This window comes from Scyliorhinus canicula, chromosome 16 (assembly GCF_902713615.1).
Source record: "Scyliorhinus canicula chromosome 16, sScyCan1.1, whole genome shotgun sequence".
Lineage (NCBI taxonomy): Eukaryota > Metazoa > Chordata > Chondrichthyes > Carcharhiniformes > Scyliorhinidae > Scyliorhinus > Scyliorhinus canicula.
This window is the reverse complement of record NC_052161.1, coordinates 71,631,114-71,645,675: the sequence shown is the minus strand read 5'-3', so window position 1 is coordinate 71,645,675 and position 14,562 is coordinate 71,631,114. Positions and strand designations below refer to the sequence as shown.

Below are 14,562 nucleotides of genomic sequence, written 5' to 3'. Positions count from 1 at the left end.
AGACTCTGTGCCAGAGACCTGTACCCCATGGCTGACCCGTGGTAAGTCCCCCCCCCAACAGTATCCAAAGCGGTATACCTGTTACTGAGGGGAATGACCACAGGGGATCCCTGTACTGACTGCTTCCCCCCAGCCCCTCCCACCGTCACCCATCTATCTTTATTCTTTGGCGTAACTACCTCCCTGAAGCTTCTATCTATGACCCCCTCTGCCTCCCGAATGATCCGAAGTTCATCCAGCTCCAGTTCCCTAACACGGTTTTTGAGGAGGTTTAGTCAATTGACGATTATACTAAATAGTATAAAAAAGAAAATAATGTGGAACAGATAATGGAAAAATGGATAGGACCGGACTGGAGCCATCGGCAAAGTTTCTCACTGATAATGGGGGAGACTTTGCTGATAATGAATTTCGGGATATGTGTGTGAGCATGAACATGATAGTCATGAATATAACTGCAAAAAGCCTATTTAGTAATCCGGTGCACGAGAGAAATCATGTTGCGATAGATTAAATGCTTTATAAAATGTTGGCAGATAGGCCAAGTTGTAAATTAACTTTGGCTTTAGCATGGGCCCTCCATGCAAATAATTCACCACAAGTGGGATTGGGGGCTACAGTCTATATCAATTAGTTTTTGGGAGAAATCCCAGAATTTGATCAGTCATGAACGATCATCCTCCAGGCTGACAGGGGACTATGATCTGCTCTCCCTTTTCATTTTTTTGAAATAACAGTTTATTGGAGGTATTTCCAAATACACACAGAAACATAAAGACTCAAAGTGCCATAACATACGAACTGTGATGTAATAACATATAGTAATGTAATAACATAACATAGAAAACCCTACATATATACAATACCACCTAACCCCCTTGAATTTTTATTCAGTATAACCCTCGACTCCCCCTTCACCCAAAGAAAAGAAAAATAAATAGACTCTCCCCCCTCCACCTGCTAACGTTTCAATATATTTTTTGAAGAAATAAGTGAACAGCCTCCACATCACGGACAATCCCTCATCCATCCCTCTAACGGTGAACTTAATCTTTTCTAAGTGGAGGAATTCTGCTAGGTCCTTCACCCATGTCCCAACCCTTGGCGGCTCCGATGCCCGTAACTCAGCAAGATCTTCCTCAGGGCTAGCAGGGAGGCGAAGGCAACTGCATCGGCTTCTTTCCCCACCGGAGTACCCGGATCATCAGATATTCCCAAAACTTAGTGTTACCTCCATTCCCAAAACACTTGACAGTATCTCAGTGATGTCCCTCCAGAATCCCACCAGTTTCGGGCAAGCCCAGATCACATGGATATGATTTGCCAGAATAGCAGCACAGCGCACGCATTCGTCATCCACCCCCGGGAAGAACCCACTCATCATGGCCGTTGTCATAAGCGCTCTGTGCGCTACCTTGAATTGGATTAAGCATGGCAAAGTGGCATTAATCCTCCTTCCAAATCCTGACCCCGCCCCAGTTCCTCCTCCCAAATTAGACTCATTATTTCCATTTGTGCTTCCTCCATTTTTGTTCAGTTCCGCATAGATATCAGAAATCAGGGCAGGGATTCTCCCACCCGGCGCTGGGTCGGAGAATCCCCGGGGGGCGGGGGCGTGAGAATTGAGCCCTGACGCCGGCTTCCCCGTTCTCCGGCGCCGATTTTTGGGCGCCCGTGGGATCGCCACCATGCCGGTCGGGTGCCATTGACAGCGGCTCTCCCCGGCGAATCTCCGGGCCCTGATGGGCCGAGCAGCCAATGAGTTTGGCCGAGTTCCGCCGACGTGGATTACTCAGCTAGCACATGCCTGACCTGGAAGGTGAGTGTGTGGGGGCCGTCCTGGAAGGAGGGGGGGGGGGGGGGGGGGGGGGCGCGTGGGGTGATCCGACCCACGGTGGCCTGGCCCGTGATCGGGGCCTACCGATCGACGGGCGGGCTGGTTTTGTGGGGGTCTACTTTACTCCGTGCCGGGCCATGTAGGGCTCCGCCATATTGCCCGGGGGCTGGCACGGAGAAGGGAACCGCCGCGCATGCGTGGAAATACGCCGCGCATGCGCGAAAATGTGCCGGCCGTTCCGTGCATGTGCGAACTCGCGTGGTCCGTTCTGCGCCGGCTGGAGCTGCGGGGACCACTCCGGTGCCAGCGTAGCCCCCTAGGAAGGGGAAAATTCCTCACTTTCAGGGGCCATTGACGCCCGAGTCGTTGGCGTCGGTTTTCATGCCTACGTGGGGACATAGCCCCATTATCAGAGAATCCCGCCCCCTGCCTTTTCCAATCTCGTCCTCTGCTCGGAACCTATCTTGTAGTCCCGAGGGCGGCAACATTGGGATCAAACCCACCTCGTTTCTCAGGAAGGCTCTAATTTTGTTTTTGAAAATTTAGAGTACCCAACAAAGGGGCAATTTAGCATGGCCAATCCACCTACCCTGCACATCTTTAGGTTGTGGGGGTGAAGCCACTGTCCACACAGACAGTGACCTGGGGCCGGGACCAAACTTGGGTCCTCAGTGCCGTGAGGCAGCAGTGCTAACCACTGCGCCACCGTGTTGCCCTGGAAGGCTCTAATCTGATGGTATCTGAACCCACTTCTATTTGGCAACTGGTAAACATCACCCAGCTCTGGAAAGTCTGCAACATCCGCCCCACAAACAAGTCCTCAAAGCACCCAATCGCCAAACGGTCTCACTCTCAAAACCTTGTGTCTACCCTCGCTGGGTCAAATCTGTGGTTGCCACAGATCGGTGCCCTCATTCACATGCCCTCCATCCCAAGTGCTGTCAGCACTGGTTCCACGTCCTCAATGCAGAGATTACCACTGGATTCAAGGAATATCAGTTTGGCGAGAATGGCAGAGGTACCGAAACAAATGCTCTCAAAGTGGTTCCTTTAAGGGCAGCTTGTGGCACAGTGGATAGCATGGGGACTACAGCACTGAGGACCTGGGTTCGAATCCCAGCCCTGGGTCACTGTCCCTGTGAAGTTTGCACATTCTCCCCATGTCTGCATGGGTTTCGCCCCTCCCCCCAACCCAAAGATGTGCATGTTAGGTGGATTGACCATGCTAAATTGTCCCTTCATTGGAAAAAAAATTATTGGGTACTCAAAATTAAAAAAAAGTGGTTCCTTTACATGAGGCCTCCTCCACTCGTTCTCACACAGATCCTTGTTCCTCCATCCGTTTCTGGGCCATGGCAATGTTTGCTGCTGGATAATAGTTTTGTAAATTTGCAAGCGTCAGGCCTCCTCTCTGTCTATCCCTCTCTGGGAATGCTCTCTTGGTTTGAGGAATCTTCCCTGCCCACAGGAAGCTCAAGATCAACTTATTCACCTTCCTAAAGAATGACTTGAGCAAGAAAATTGGGAGACTCTGAAATAGAAACACGAATTTTGGCAGAACCACATTTTACAGTCTGACCTCTCCCTGTCAAGGACAGTGGCAACATATCACATCTCTTGAAGTCCTCCCTCATCTCCTCCATGATACTCATCAAATTTAACTTATGGAGTTGGGCCCAGTCTTGCGCCACATAATTGTCAGAAGTGACCAATCAGTGGCAGGATGAAAAAATGAAAATCGCTTATTGTCACGAGTAGGCTTCAATGAAGTTACTGTGAAAAGCCCTTAGTCGCCACATTCCGGCGCCTGTCCGGGGAGGCTGGTACGGGAATCGAACAGTGCTGCTGGCCTGCTTTACAAGCCAGTGATTTAGCCTGGTGAGCTAAACCAGCCCCTATTGTTGATGCAACTATTGTTGGTAGAGCAGAGAAGGCCTTTGGAAAATATAAAAACTGATTGAATGTACTGATTGAAGGGGCTGGTTTAGCACAGTGGGCTAAACACCTGGCTTGTAATGCTGAACAAGGCCAGCAGCGTGGGTTCAATTCCTGTACCGGCCTCCCCAAACAGGCGCCGGAATGTGGCGATTAGGGGCTTTTCACAGTAACTTCATTGAAGCTTACTTGTGAAAATAAGCGATTATTATTGAGATAAAGGGGACTAGGTTTGGCCCATGGATTGGAAACATGAAGTACAAAAATGGAGAGCACAGAAACGTGGCGTCAGTTTGGACAGTAGGGCTGGCAGTGATATGTCCATGGGAAGAGATCAAGAACTGTTGAAAGAGCATCTCACAATAGATGGGGCAGAGCAACCAGTAACAGTGCGGAACAAGATGTAAGGTAGGAGAGAGGGTGCAACTTAGCAAGGACAAGAAATATCATGCAGACTGGAAATGCTACAAGGAGCAGAAGCCCATGTGATTGAGAGGTCTTAGTGGCTTCCAACAAATGAAATGATAAAGTAATAAAAGATTCAAAACAGCAAGAACTGCAAAGTTGGAAAGAATTTGGGGTGTGTACGGAAGTCCCAGTTGGGGACGAGTTCGATCTCATTGATGGATAAGCACTGAAAAGGTTTCCTGATGGAACTTGTTAGGCCAATGCCAGGCTGGTAGCACAATGTTTTGAAGAGAACTTGGGTGAACAAGATATAAGGGTAGATTCACCCATAGAAGGAAAGGCTATTTTGAAGATCCTGTCCAGCATAAATGCTTGGGAATGCAAGGTATTAAAGATGCTTTCTTAAAGGGACATCAGTTTGAAAAAGAAATGTTTCCTTTCCCTCAAAAAGACGTGCCAGATACAGAAACGGGACTCTGGAATTTAAATAAATGTGCACACAGTTTGAATGATGTCGCCAGAGATCAATGGAAGGAATTTGGAGGATATGGTATCCCTGTAGGAGTTAAGGCCAATTGGGAGGAGCTGGGAATGGCACTGGAGGAGAGGCTGTAGTATGAGGTGCTGGGGAGGGTGAATGCTTCAACCTTATATGCAAGGCTGGGGTTGATACAGCTAAAGTACACAGATCGCACCTGACGAAGTCGAAGATGAGCCAGTGTTTGAGGGTGTGGAGGATATTTGTGAGCGATAGGGAGGAGCCCAACCAATAACGTACATATGTTCCGGTCCTGCCTGAAGTTGGTGAAGTATTGGAGGTCATTCTTCAGCACCATGTCAGCGATCTTGAATGTGGATTTAGGGCCCAGTCCCCTGGGGGGCATATTCAGAGTGTTGGAATTGCTGGAGTTGTAGACGGTAGGGGGGGCAGATGTTTTAGCCTTCGCCTCATTGATCGCTCGCAGGCGGGTCCTGTTTGGGTGGAGGTCAGTTTCTCCACCCTGTGCCTTGGTGTAGCTGGCGGATTTAGTGGAATTGTGTGGGTTTCACTTTGTAATGTTATGTGATTTAAATGTTAAAATGTTTAAAATTTGAATGAAAATACTTAAAAGAAAAGAAATTGGGCCGAGTGATTTGCATGTCACTCTACATCAGCAGCCTCACTTGGAGAATATTAATCCTATAGTAATTACACATGGTAGAGTCTCACAAAAGGATACGGCACCTTCTGAAACAGAAAAAGAGTAATTCTGAAGTTTAATTGGACAGCTGAATTGGTTAGGTAGACAAACAAGACGGAAGCCTGTTTTGGGGTGTAAAACTAAGCACCAAAGTGAACGATCCCAAAGTTGGAGAAATTGTACACCCAACAAGATATTAGCAAAACTAAAATTGGAGAAGTGTACTTTCAAATTCCCATCTTTGTGTGATACTAGACAACTGGAACGGATTGTTTATAGTGACACCTCTTATGCTAATCTCTGTGATATCTTTTCGAGTGCGCGAGGATTTATAATTTTTCTCCTGGGGGAGAAAGGAAAATGTTGCCCTTTGGCATAGGAAACTAAAAAGATACAAAGGGTGGTTAAAAGTACATTGGCAGATGAGACACTGGCCCTGGTAGAAACAGTAGATATAGCATTTCTTATATCCAGGATCCTGACTGGAATTTTAAATGGAACGGGGAATCTGGGAACAGTACCTACAGTGTCACATAGATAATATGTCCCTTTGGGGGGAATGTCCATTCTCCAAAAGGCGACAATAAAATAAGACTCCAGACTAACATAGCGAGCCTAAAACAAATGCTAAGAGAATAGGGAGATTCACAAGATGAAGTGGGTTGACAGCAGTGACCAATTATCTGACTGAATAATGGAAAAAGGGGCAAGCTTGAAGAGGTTACTAGAAATTGTGAAAGAAGAGCATATTTTCCTATAAGGAAGAGAATGTAAGGGGGGGGGGGGGGGGGGGGGGGGATATGGTGCATTCATTATAGGCAAGAAAATATAAATATTTGGGTTATGGTAATTTACGTCCAAGATTTTCTTTCAGACCGGGAATCTGTTAGGATGTGCCCCAGTGCTTAAGTTAGAATTGGAGTTTTAATTGTGTAATAGACCAGACTTATTGTTTAATGGACTGCATATATAGGGGATATATGTGTATTGTGGTATGTTGGATGGGAAGTGATTGTAGAACACAATAAAATTAGAGTTGAAGAGGTCAAGATTTGCTTTCCAATTTTGTATTGTAGAGAAGCCATCAAACGAAACATTTTTGATCAAGTACCTGTTCCAATATTTCTTACGCAGTTCAGTTTTAAATTCTGTCTGATTACACTTCTGTGCAGCGCCTTGGAATATTTTACCATGTTAAAGGCACCACATAAACAATTGCTTTATTGATTTGTAAAACTATTTTGATGCAGTTAGTACAAGACTTCCACTGTGCGAATATGCTAATATGCAACGCTGGATATCAGGTATGAACAATCTCCCATTCAGGTCAGGTACCTACTGAGTGTCGCTTGTGAAGATTGAAAATGAATTATGTATCTGGAAAATTCCACAAGATTAATTTTTATTTCAGGAAGATTTGGTTTCATAAGAAGTTTATTGAGAAACATGTTAGCTACACAAATTAAAGAAGTATTTTACAGAATTCATGTTAGATAGGGTAAAATTGTACAATTATATAACTACAATGGAGCACCTTGGCAGATTTAACACAAAGCAAGTCGTGCTTTTCAAGGTTGTGAAGCAATCTCAGTTTGAATTATTGGTGAATATTTTGCTTAAGTGTTCCAATGTTGAATTGCACATCAGCAAATCATAGGCACAACGATAAACAAAATTACAATGTGTGCAATTTCCCAGTGTGTGGTCCAGCTGAGCAAGGGTCTGAGCTGGAGATGCGGAAGGGGAAAATTCATCCTTTTATCAGCTGAAACCCATAATTAAATGCAGCTAAATCCTAAGTGTCAGCTATTTTGTATTTATCAAATCCAATTAACGATTGAAACCTGCAAAATGTGCAGAAAAACAAATTCTTGTTATAAATCACTTAAAACTGGAACAGTATGACCTTCTTGTCTCTAGCGATGATATAAGCTGAGAGTTTCTGCTTTACCTCCACTAAAAGGTGCCCCCAAAATGAAATTATAAAATATTGTGGACTGGGCCATGCAATTTCCCAACATGCTGCACACTCATGTATTGATGGAAAGCCTCCTCTATAGTTTCATTAAATGTCAACAAATTTGTGTTTAAATTACGCACAAAACTCAGGCATCCTTGCAACCAACATTTGAATGGCAATAGAACAATGGTTATGTTAAGGGGCCAGTGAGACCAAGTCCTGGCCTAAAGTTCAGGTAATGAAAGTTCACCATGGTAGTTTGCGAATTTAAATTCAGTCTTAAAAAACAACTATCTGCTATTAATAAAAGTAAATCAGGAGAACGAGGAGCTTGTCCACTGCTCTTTAGGGAAGGCCATACAGAGCCTATGTGTTGCCACCAATTCCAAACTTGAATCTGAGCTGCTCTCTGGCTATCCAGCTACGCAGGGTGGGCAATAAGTGCCAGCTGTGCCCATATCCAAAGAATGTATTTAAAATATTGATTTCCACCCAGATTTCCTCAACTTGTAAGTTTTCCATTCTGAGTTCTCCTTCCCACATGCTTTGCGCTTTTCTCCTCATTGTCAACCTGTCTGAGCCTATCTAGGGAGAAATATTGGCAAGTCCTGGGAAGCAGAGCTGGATCTTGTCTTCTCCTAGTGGAGGGGAAAGGGAGAAAACAACAAAATAACTCTCTCCACAGGATGTGCTGCTAAACTTTGCAATTGATGTTTAATATTTTAACCTTAACAATGAGCAAAATAATGTCTTGCATTCATATAATGCATTTATCACAATAAAACGTTCCAACAGGGCAAGATTTAATGGACACAATCGTCAGGAACATAAGCCATAGTTTTTTATAAGAACACATCACAGGACACAAATGCAACAACTGGGATGCAAGGTTCCTGATCCTTTCCCAAACAAAGTGTCAAACACATTTTTTGTGAACAAAATAAAGACTTTTGAAATCTACCCATGCTATCACCTCCTTTGAAAAGAAATAATCAGCTGAACAAGCTGCATATCCTGTTGGCTTGCAGTGTGCAGAGAAAGGCTGACAGCTCCTGCTGTTGCATGTCTCATTGCTTTATCAGTTTGTTGATTCTCGCAGTGTAGGCCTCTTCCTGTTTCTGAAGCTTTTCATTTATCTCTGTCTGTGGAAATAATAGGAAAGGGTTAATAAAGAGACCACCATATAATGCACTGTCTCTTTGAGGTTTGGTTTAGTCATTGGGCTTACAGCAGCTTCGACAATTAGGCAAACTCCCACCTTCCTGTTTTTCTTTCTTGGAGGAGGTGGCCCAAGGTGGCCCTGTCTGTATGTATGTGATAACTGTTTATCTAACAGTCCACACACCCTGAATTTATATTGTATCTACTGTGAGCAGGAAGTATAAGGAAGTGAATGTTCAGAGTAATTATTACTCATCTACTTTAAAGGAGAGATATGAGGCCAGTATCTATCAGCTTGATATGTAATGACCCAGATTTGCCATGGGAGTTGTGTTTTGTCCCTCACCCTTCAGTTCTATTTAATTTTGGACTGTGCATTGTTGGAGTTGCAAGCTCAACATGGACAGTGAGGCCAAGAGAAAAAGGGGACCAACCGTCTTATCTTCTAATGGGAGTAGGTTGATTTGATCTTAGTTTCAGACTAGTTCGGCACAATATTGTGGGCCGAAGGGCCTGTACTGTGCTGTACAGTTCTATGTTCATATACACGTGTTAACTGATAATCAGGCAGGGCCTGGCAACTCAAAGACAACAAAACACTGCAAATAATAGTTGTCCAAGCACTATAAGGCCGGAAAAGAATAGAATGTGACTTATGTTCTGAGTGCACCTTCTTGAAATAAAAGAAAGCCATGCAATCTGCTCATTTTAATTCAACGCTGCTTCATTCAAATTTTCTGTTAATTTGAATCAAAATAGCGTAAAAGAAAGTCTCCACCTGTGTCGTTTTATTCAAATCACTTAATTTGAGCGACTGGATAATTTAATTTCTTGGTGATCAAAAAGCACTTTGAATTAACAGGAGTAGATTGTATTATGCTTGCCTATTAAACTCTGGCAGATCCCAAAGATACAAAAGTGCTGCTCATTTGTAAGTCGGCAGCTGCAGTAGTAAAACTGCTGGTTGTATTGAATGGATAGCAGAACCATAAATTGCTACTTTGATGGGGACAGTCAAACTGAAATAATATAACCTCTCTTAAATGAGAACTAAATTCATACATCTCAACCACGCAAGTCTCGTTAAAGGCGTTAGAGGCCTAAATTGAATGAAAATTGATATAATAGCTCTGTACCTGTTAATTGGTATGGTCACAATGTATAGGCTACAAGATATGGTCAGATTGTGCAGCATTCCAGACAAAACCAGATTGTATATGTTACCTGGGTAATTGTAGAGAGTGGGCTTGCGAGCTGAATAGACTACTTCACTTTTATTTCACAATTTTGGTGTTTTTTGACCAAGGTGCACACTATTATAAAGACTGACTATTCCCACACCTGCAACACTGCCTCACTCCTCCCTTGTCTGTTTATCTGCTGTTGAAACTCTCATCGATGCCTTTGTGACTTCATGACTTCACAATTTCAATGCACACTTAGCCTGAATCTCTAGTTGTATCTTTCATGAACTTGAGGTCGTTCAAAACTCTGCAGCCCATGTCCTAACTCCCACCAAGTCCTGTTCACCTATCTCCCCTGTGCTCACTGATTTCTATTGGCTTCCGGTTTAGCAACATATTGATTTTAAAATTCTCATCCTTGTCTTTCTCTCCATGGCCTCATCCTTTTCCTAACTATGCGATCTCCTCCAGCCTTGCTGCTCCTTGAGATCTCTGTGTGCTTCACTAATTTTGGCTTAAGTAACCCCGATTTTCAACTCTCTAATAATGATAGCTGTGCCTCCAGCTGCCTTGGCCCAAAACTCCCTAAATCTCTCTGGCTCTATGGTCTCACTTTGCTCTTTTCTGATGCCCCTTGAAAACTGCCTGTTAAAACCTGCCTGAATCCTTTTCGCTGGGGTCTACTGGTTATCCCGTGACATTGTATTTTAGGGAGTATGAGCTCCCACAATGGGGGAGGGGGGGGGGGGGGGGGGGGAATGATTAGCAGCTACAGCTGTATAAATAGGCCAGTGTGGTACCAGCGTGTGAAGGAAGCAGTGGTGAGCCACTGCTGTTGTGTACATATTGTTATGAATAAAGTTACTTTCTGTTTGACTCGACAAACTTGTGCTGGATTCTTTGCTGGAGATTAACCAAGCAGTGCACCTGGCACTGCCACACTCACCAGGTTTATGGGGATACGTGGAAGAATTGTCACCTCCACTCACCAGCCTGCTTTAACAAAACCCATTAAAGAGCCTGACTGCCTGTCCAATCAGCAAAGGTATTCTGGAGGAATATCAAATGACTGAGTCTGCCATTGAAGACCAACTCAGTCCAATATTCTATTTTTATGTTAATGTGAACATGATGCCAATTTAAAGAGGTATTATCCAAGTAGAACGACTAATTAGGAACAAACCATACAGTACTGAACTCCTTCTATGGAAAATACAAATGAAATGTGCAGGACAATTACATATTTCAACTTCTAGGTTATGGTTAAATCTCTGCATTGCCTCACTGCGAAACACCTCTGCAGCATGACCCTGACGTTCCAGTTGCATGTCATTATAATGCACCACTTTGTTCTGAAGCTCACGTTTCTGTCCTTGGCCTGCTACAATGTTCCAGTAGAACTCAACTGAAGCTTGAGGAACTGCACCTCATCTTCCAGTTAGGCATTTTTTAGCCTTCTGGATTCAACATTGAGTTCAATAGTTTCTGACCTTGAATTCTTGTCACCTATTTTCATTCTGTTTTTTTGCCACCTGCCTGTTTGAATCTTTTCATGTTTTTGCTTTCGGACAGAGTAGTTTGTGGCTCTGTCATTTACACTCACTCTGGACAAATTCTTTGGGTGGGATTTTCCAGCCCTTCCTGCCAGCGGGATCTTTTGGTCTCGCCGAAGGCGATGCAAGCACCCTGCCCGCCCCCCCCCCCCCCCCCCCCCCCCTATGGACATCAGTGGAGCTGGTAGATCCTGCCAGTGGGCAATGGCGAGCCACCTCTTGCTGCCAGAAAACACGCTGTGGTAGGTTGGAGGGAGCGGGATCCCTCTCGTTTTGTCTCTTTTACTAAAACCATTACCAATCCCGCTGCTTTTTGTTCCATGAGTCATTGTTTAATCTCTCCTGCTTTCTGCCCTGTCCCAGTTCTCTTCTTTTGTTCTCTCTCTCTCTACGGCATATAACCCATCAATACCATCCTACCTTTCTTCAGTTCTTAAGAGTCATATTTGACTCGAAACATTAACTGTTTGTCTCTCCACACCTGCTGCCAGATTTGCTGAGTATTTCTGTTTTTATTGTCCATCATTTTCCTCCCTTTCACTTCCTCTTTGCTAAAGGTATAATATAAATGCAAGTGCTGAAAAAAGAGACATGTTGTTGAAGCTTTCCGTCTTGCATTCATCAGACCAAATCAAGAATGTTAAATTTTAAACAATCACAACAATTTCTACAACATGAGAAAATGGGACTGGAGATGGCAGTCAACTCTGATTGGCCAAAGTGTTACCATGGAGAAACAATGGAAAATCATAGGCTCCTCAAGCTCCCGTATGATTCACAAAAGGCACAAGGCTTGAATATATTATTTTTGTTTGCAGAGAACTTATGTTGCTTCTAGCAAGTGGAAACAAGCCATGTTACAAGCTAGACTGATTATCTTAAGTTGGTAAGGATTGCAAGGATTTTGTTATACACCTGATGATACTCCATCCCACGCTCCATTTCACTTTTGAGATGGAGCAGTTCAATGTGCAGCATATCAAAGATATCCTATGGAACAAAGGCTATCCCAATAAAATTATTAGTAGCTGTGTATCACGCAAAAGGGGAAAAGGCTACCACTTCAGGACCTGACAAGTGCCCAGTCTACCTCAAATTACCCCGGAAAGGCAAAGTATCTCAAAGATTTGAACAGGTTAAGCAAACTATTTCATATTGTTACTATACTGTAGTATTTTCCACTAACAGGATGCTGCTGCTAAGTATTAGGCGATGTTCTGTCTACCACACTATGGAACAACCTTGTGCATGAATTTCAGTGCAAATGCAATGCCAGGTTTTGAGGTTATACATCCCAATAATTGGCTGATCGAATCAAACAACATGTTGTTTCAGTTGTTTGTAATAGTTACGAGTACGCAGCACAGTGATGCAATTGTTAGCACTGCTGTCTCAAGGTGCCGAGGCCCCAGGTTCGATCCCAGCCTTGGGTCACTGTCCGTGTGGAGTTTGCACATGGCGGACAAGAATTCCAGAAAAGATATAAAATTCCTTTCTCGTGTTGAAGATGGCCATTTTGCGAATTTCAGATTTCATTATTACAAACTGGACTCCTATGATGAAGGCCCGCCTCCTGGCTACAGGGATATGCCCTAAGTCACGTTTCGCCAAAAAGTTGCCAAGAACTGTTAACTTGAGAAAACTGTCATTATTTTGAAAGTTTACAGAGCCGACAAATTCATCTACCAAGTTCATTCAGCGCAAGATTGGTTCAGTCATATATTCAATAAGTTATTGTGTTTGATATTTTAAAATAAATGTTTAAAATTGCCTTGGAAATTAAAACTTCAAACAATGTGGAAGCTGTTTTTAAGAAAAGTAACTGATTAAAAGCAAATCCATGGAGAGAACACACCGTTCTAAAACAATTGATAACGGGAATTTGGCAGCAATCCAACTTTTACTCCCAGTCCATGTGAGTGACATATATAAAAAAAAGTTTGAGAAAGATGCAAATGGCATAATTCCAAGCTATACACCACTTTTTGTTTCTGCAGGAAAATTAACCCTTTAAATAGGCTTTTGTGTATAATCCAGAAGATGTCAAAGACTTGGCAATTCACATCCAATACAAAGTTGAAAAAAAACTTGACCAACCCTTTGATTACACTCTTTGGGGTTGGCTTTCCAATTGGTTGGGTGGCACAGGAATTAACATCATTTTTTTTTTCTTCCTTTTTAAAAAATACATTTAGTGTACCCAATCTTTTTTCCAATTAAGGGGCAATTTAGAGTGGCCAATCCACCTAGCTTGCACGTTTTTGGGTTGTGGGGGTGAAACCCACGCAAACACGGGGAGAATGTGCAAACTCCACATGGACAGTGACCCAGAGCCGGGATCAAACCTGGGACCTCAGCGCCGTGAGGCTGCAGGGCTAACCCACTGCGCAACCGTGCTGCCCGGAATTAACATCATTTAGGGACCTTTTCCTATTTTGCATATTTGGACTTATCATTTACATACTAATGTTGCTGATCAGATACTTTGGCTAATGCATGCCTACCCATAGTGCCTCACCAATCCACATGGTTCATATTAATTCATGTGCACCACGAGCCAATAACATTAAAATGGAAAGTTTCTGTTGAACTATTATTTACTGCATTATTATTCATTTATTAGTGAATTATTATTAATAATTTATTACTGAATTACATAATCAATTTTGATAATCATTTAACCAATTGTTACCAAATCATATACTGAACTTCAGTTATTTTACTGTATAATCATTTTGTTTGTATACATGAAATTATTATTAATAATTGTTTATTACTGAATTATATAATCATATCAATTTTTAATCAATATATCAATGTTTTAAGCAATACTAAGGAAAGAAAAGTTGGATCCACGCATCACATGTGAAGCGCGCGTATGAGTATTAAGATCTGTAAAAATGTTTGCCGTAATATTCATTTTCAGTTATTTGGTTGGCTTTGTAAATGTTGTACCAGAACTGAATGAGAACACATTCCTTTACACATCTAAGATATATGCTAAAAATGTCAACATTTCCAATTGTTGGGTATGCATTGCAACCCCTACTAACTCAGGAGAAGGTATTCCCTTCTTAACTATCCCCTTTAATGCTTCAGAAACGACAGAATGGTACATCTATCAGAATGTCCCTCGCTCTGTAGTAGTCCGTTCTGGAGTATATTCATGTGAAAAAGGAAGGTACAGATTTATCTAAAAAAAATTATTAACTCATGGAAATCTGCAAGCTATCCACTAAACATCTTTTCAGGATGGCACCAACTTAAATATAACCGTAACAAAAATCCTCAATATATTAGCCTCCCAACTAATATTAATCAAAAAGGATCAATATGCCTCACT

The 14,562-nt window shown here is 42.9% G+C and overlaps 1 protein-coding gene across 1 annotated transcript in view; it reads right to left on the bottom strand.

Moving 5' to 3' along the window:
- Positions 1 to 6,777: 6,777 nt before the first annotated feature.
- Positions 6,778 to 14,562, bottom strand: part of cabcoco1 (ciliary associated calcium binding coiled-coil 1) — a 147,834-nt gene continuing 140,049 nt past the window's right edge. The window contains exon 8 of the mRNA XM_038774024.1: positions 6,778 to 8,463. Within this exon, the coding sequence (XP_038629952.1) occupies positions 8,389 to 8,463 (75 nt within the window). The 3' untranslated portion in view covers positions 6,778 to 8,388. The remainder of the gene's footprint in view (positions 8,464 to 14,562) is intronic.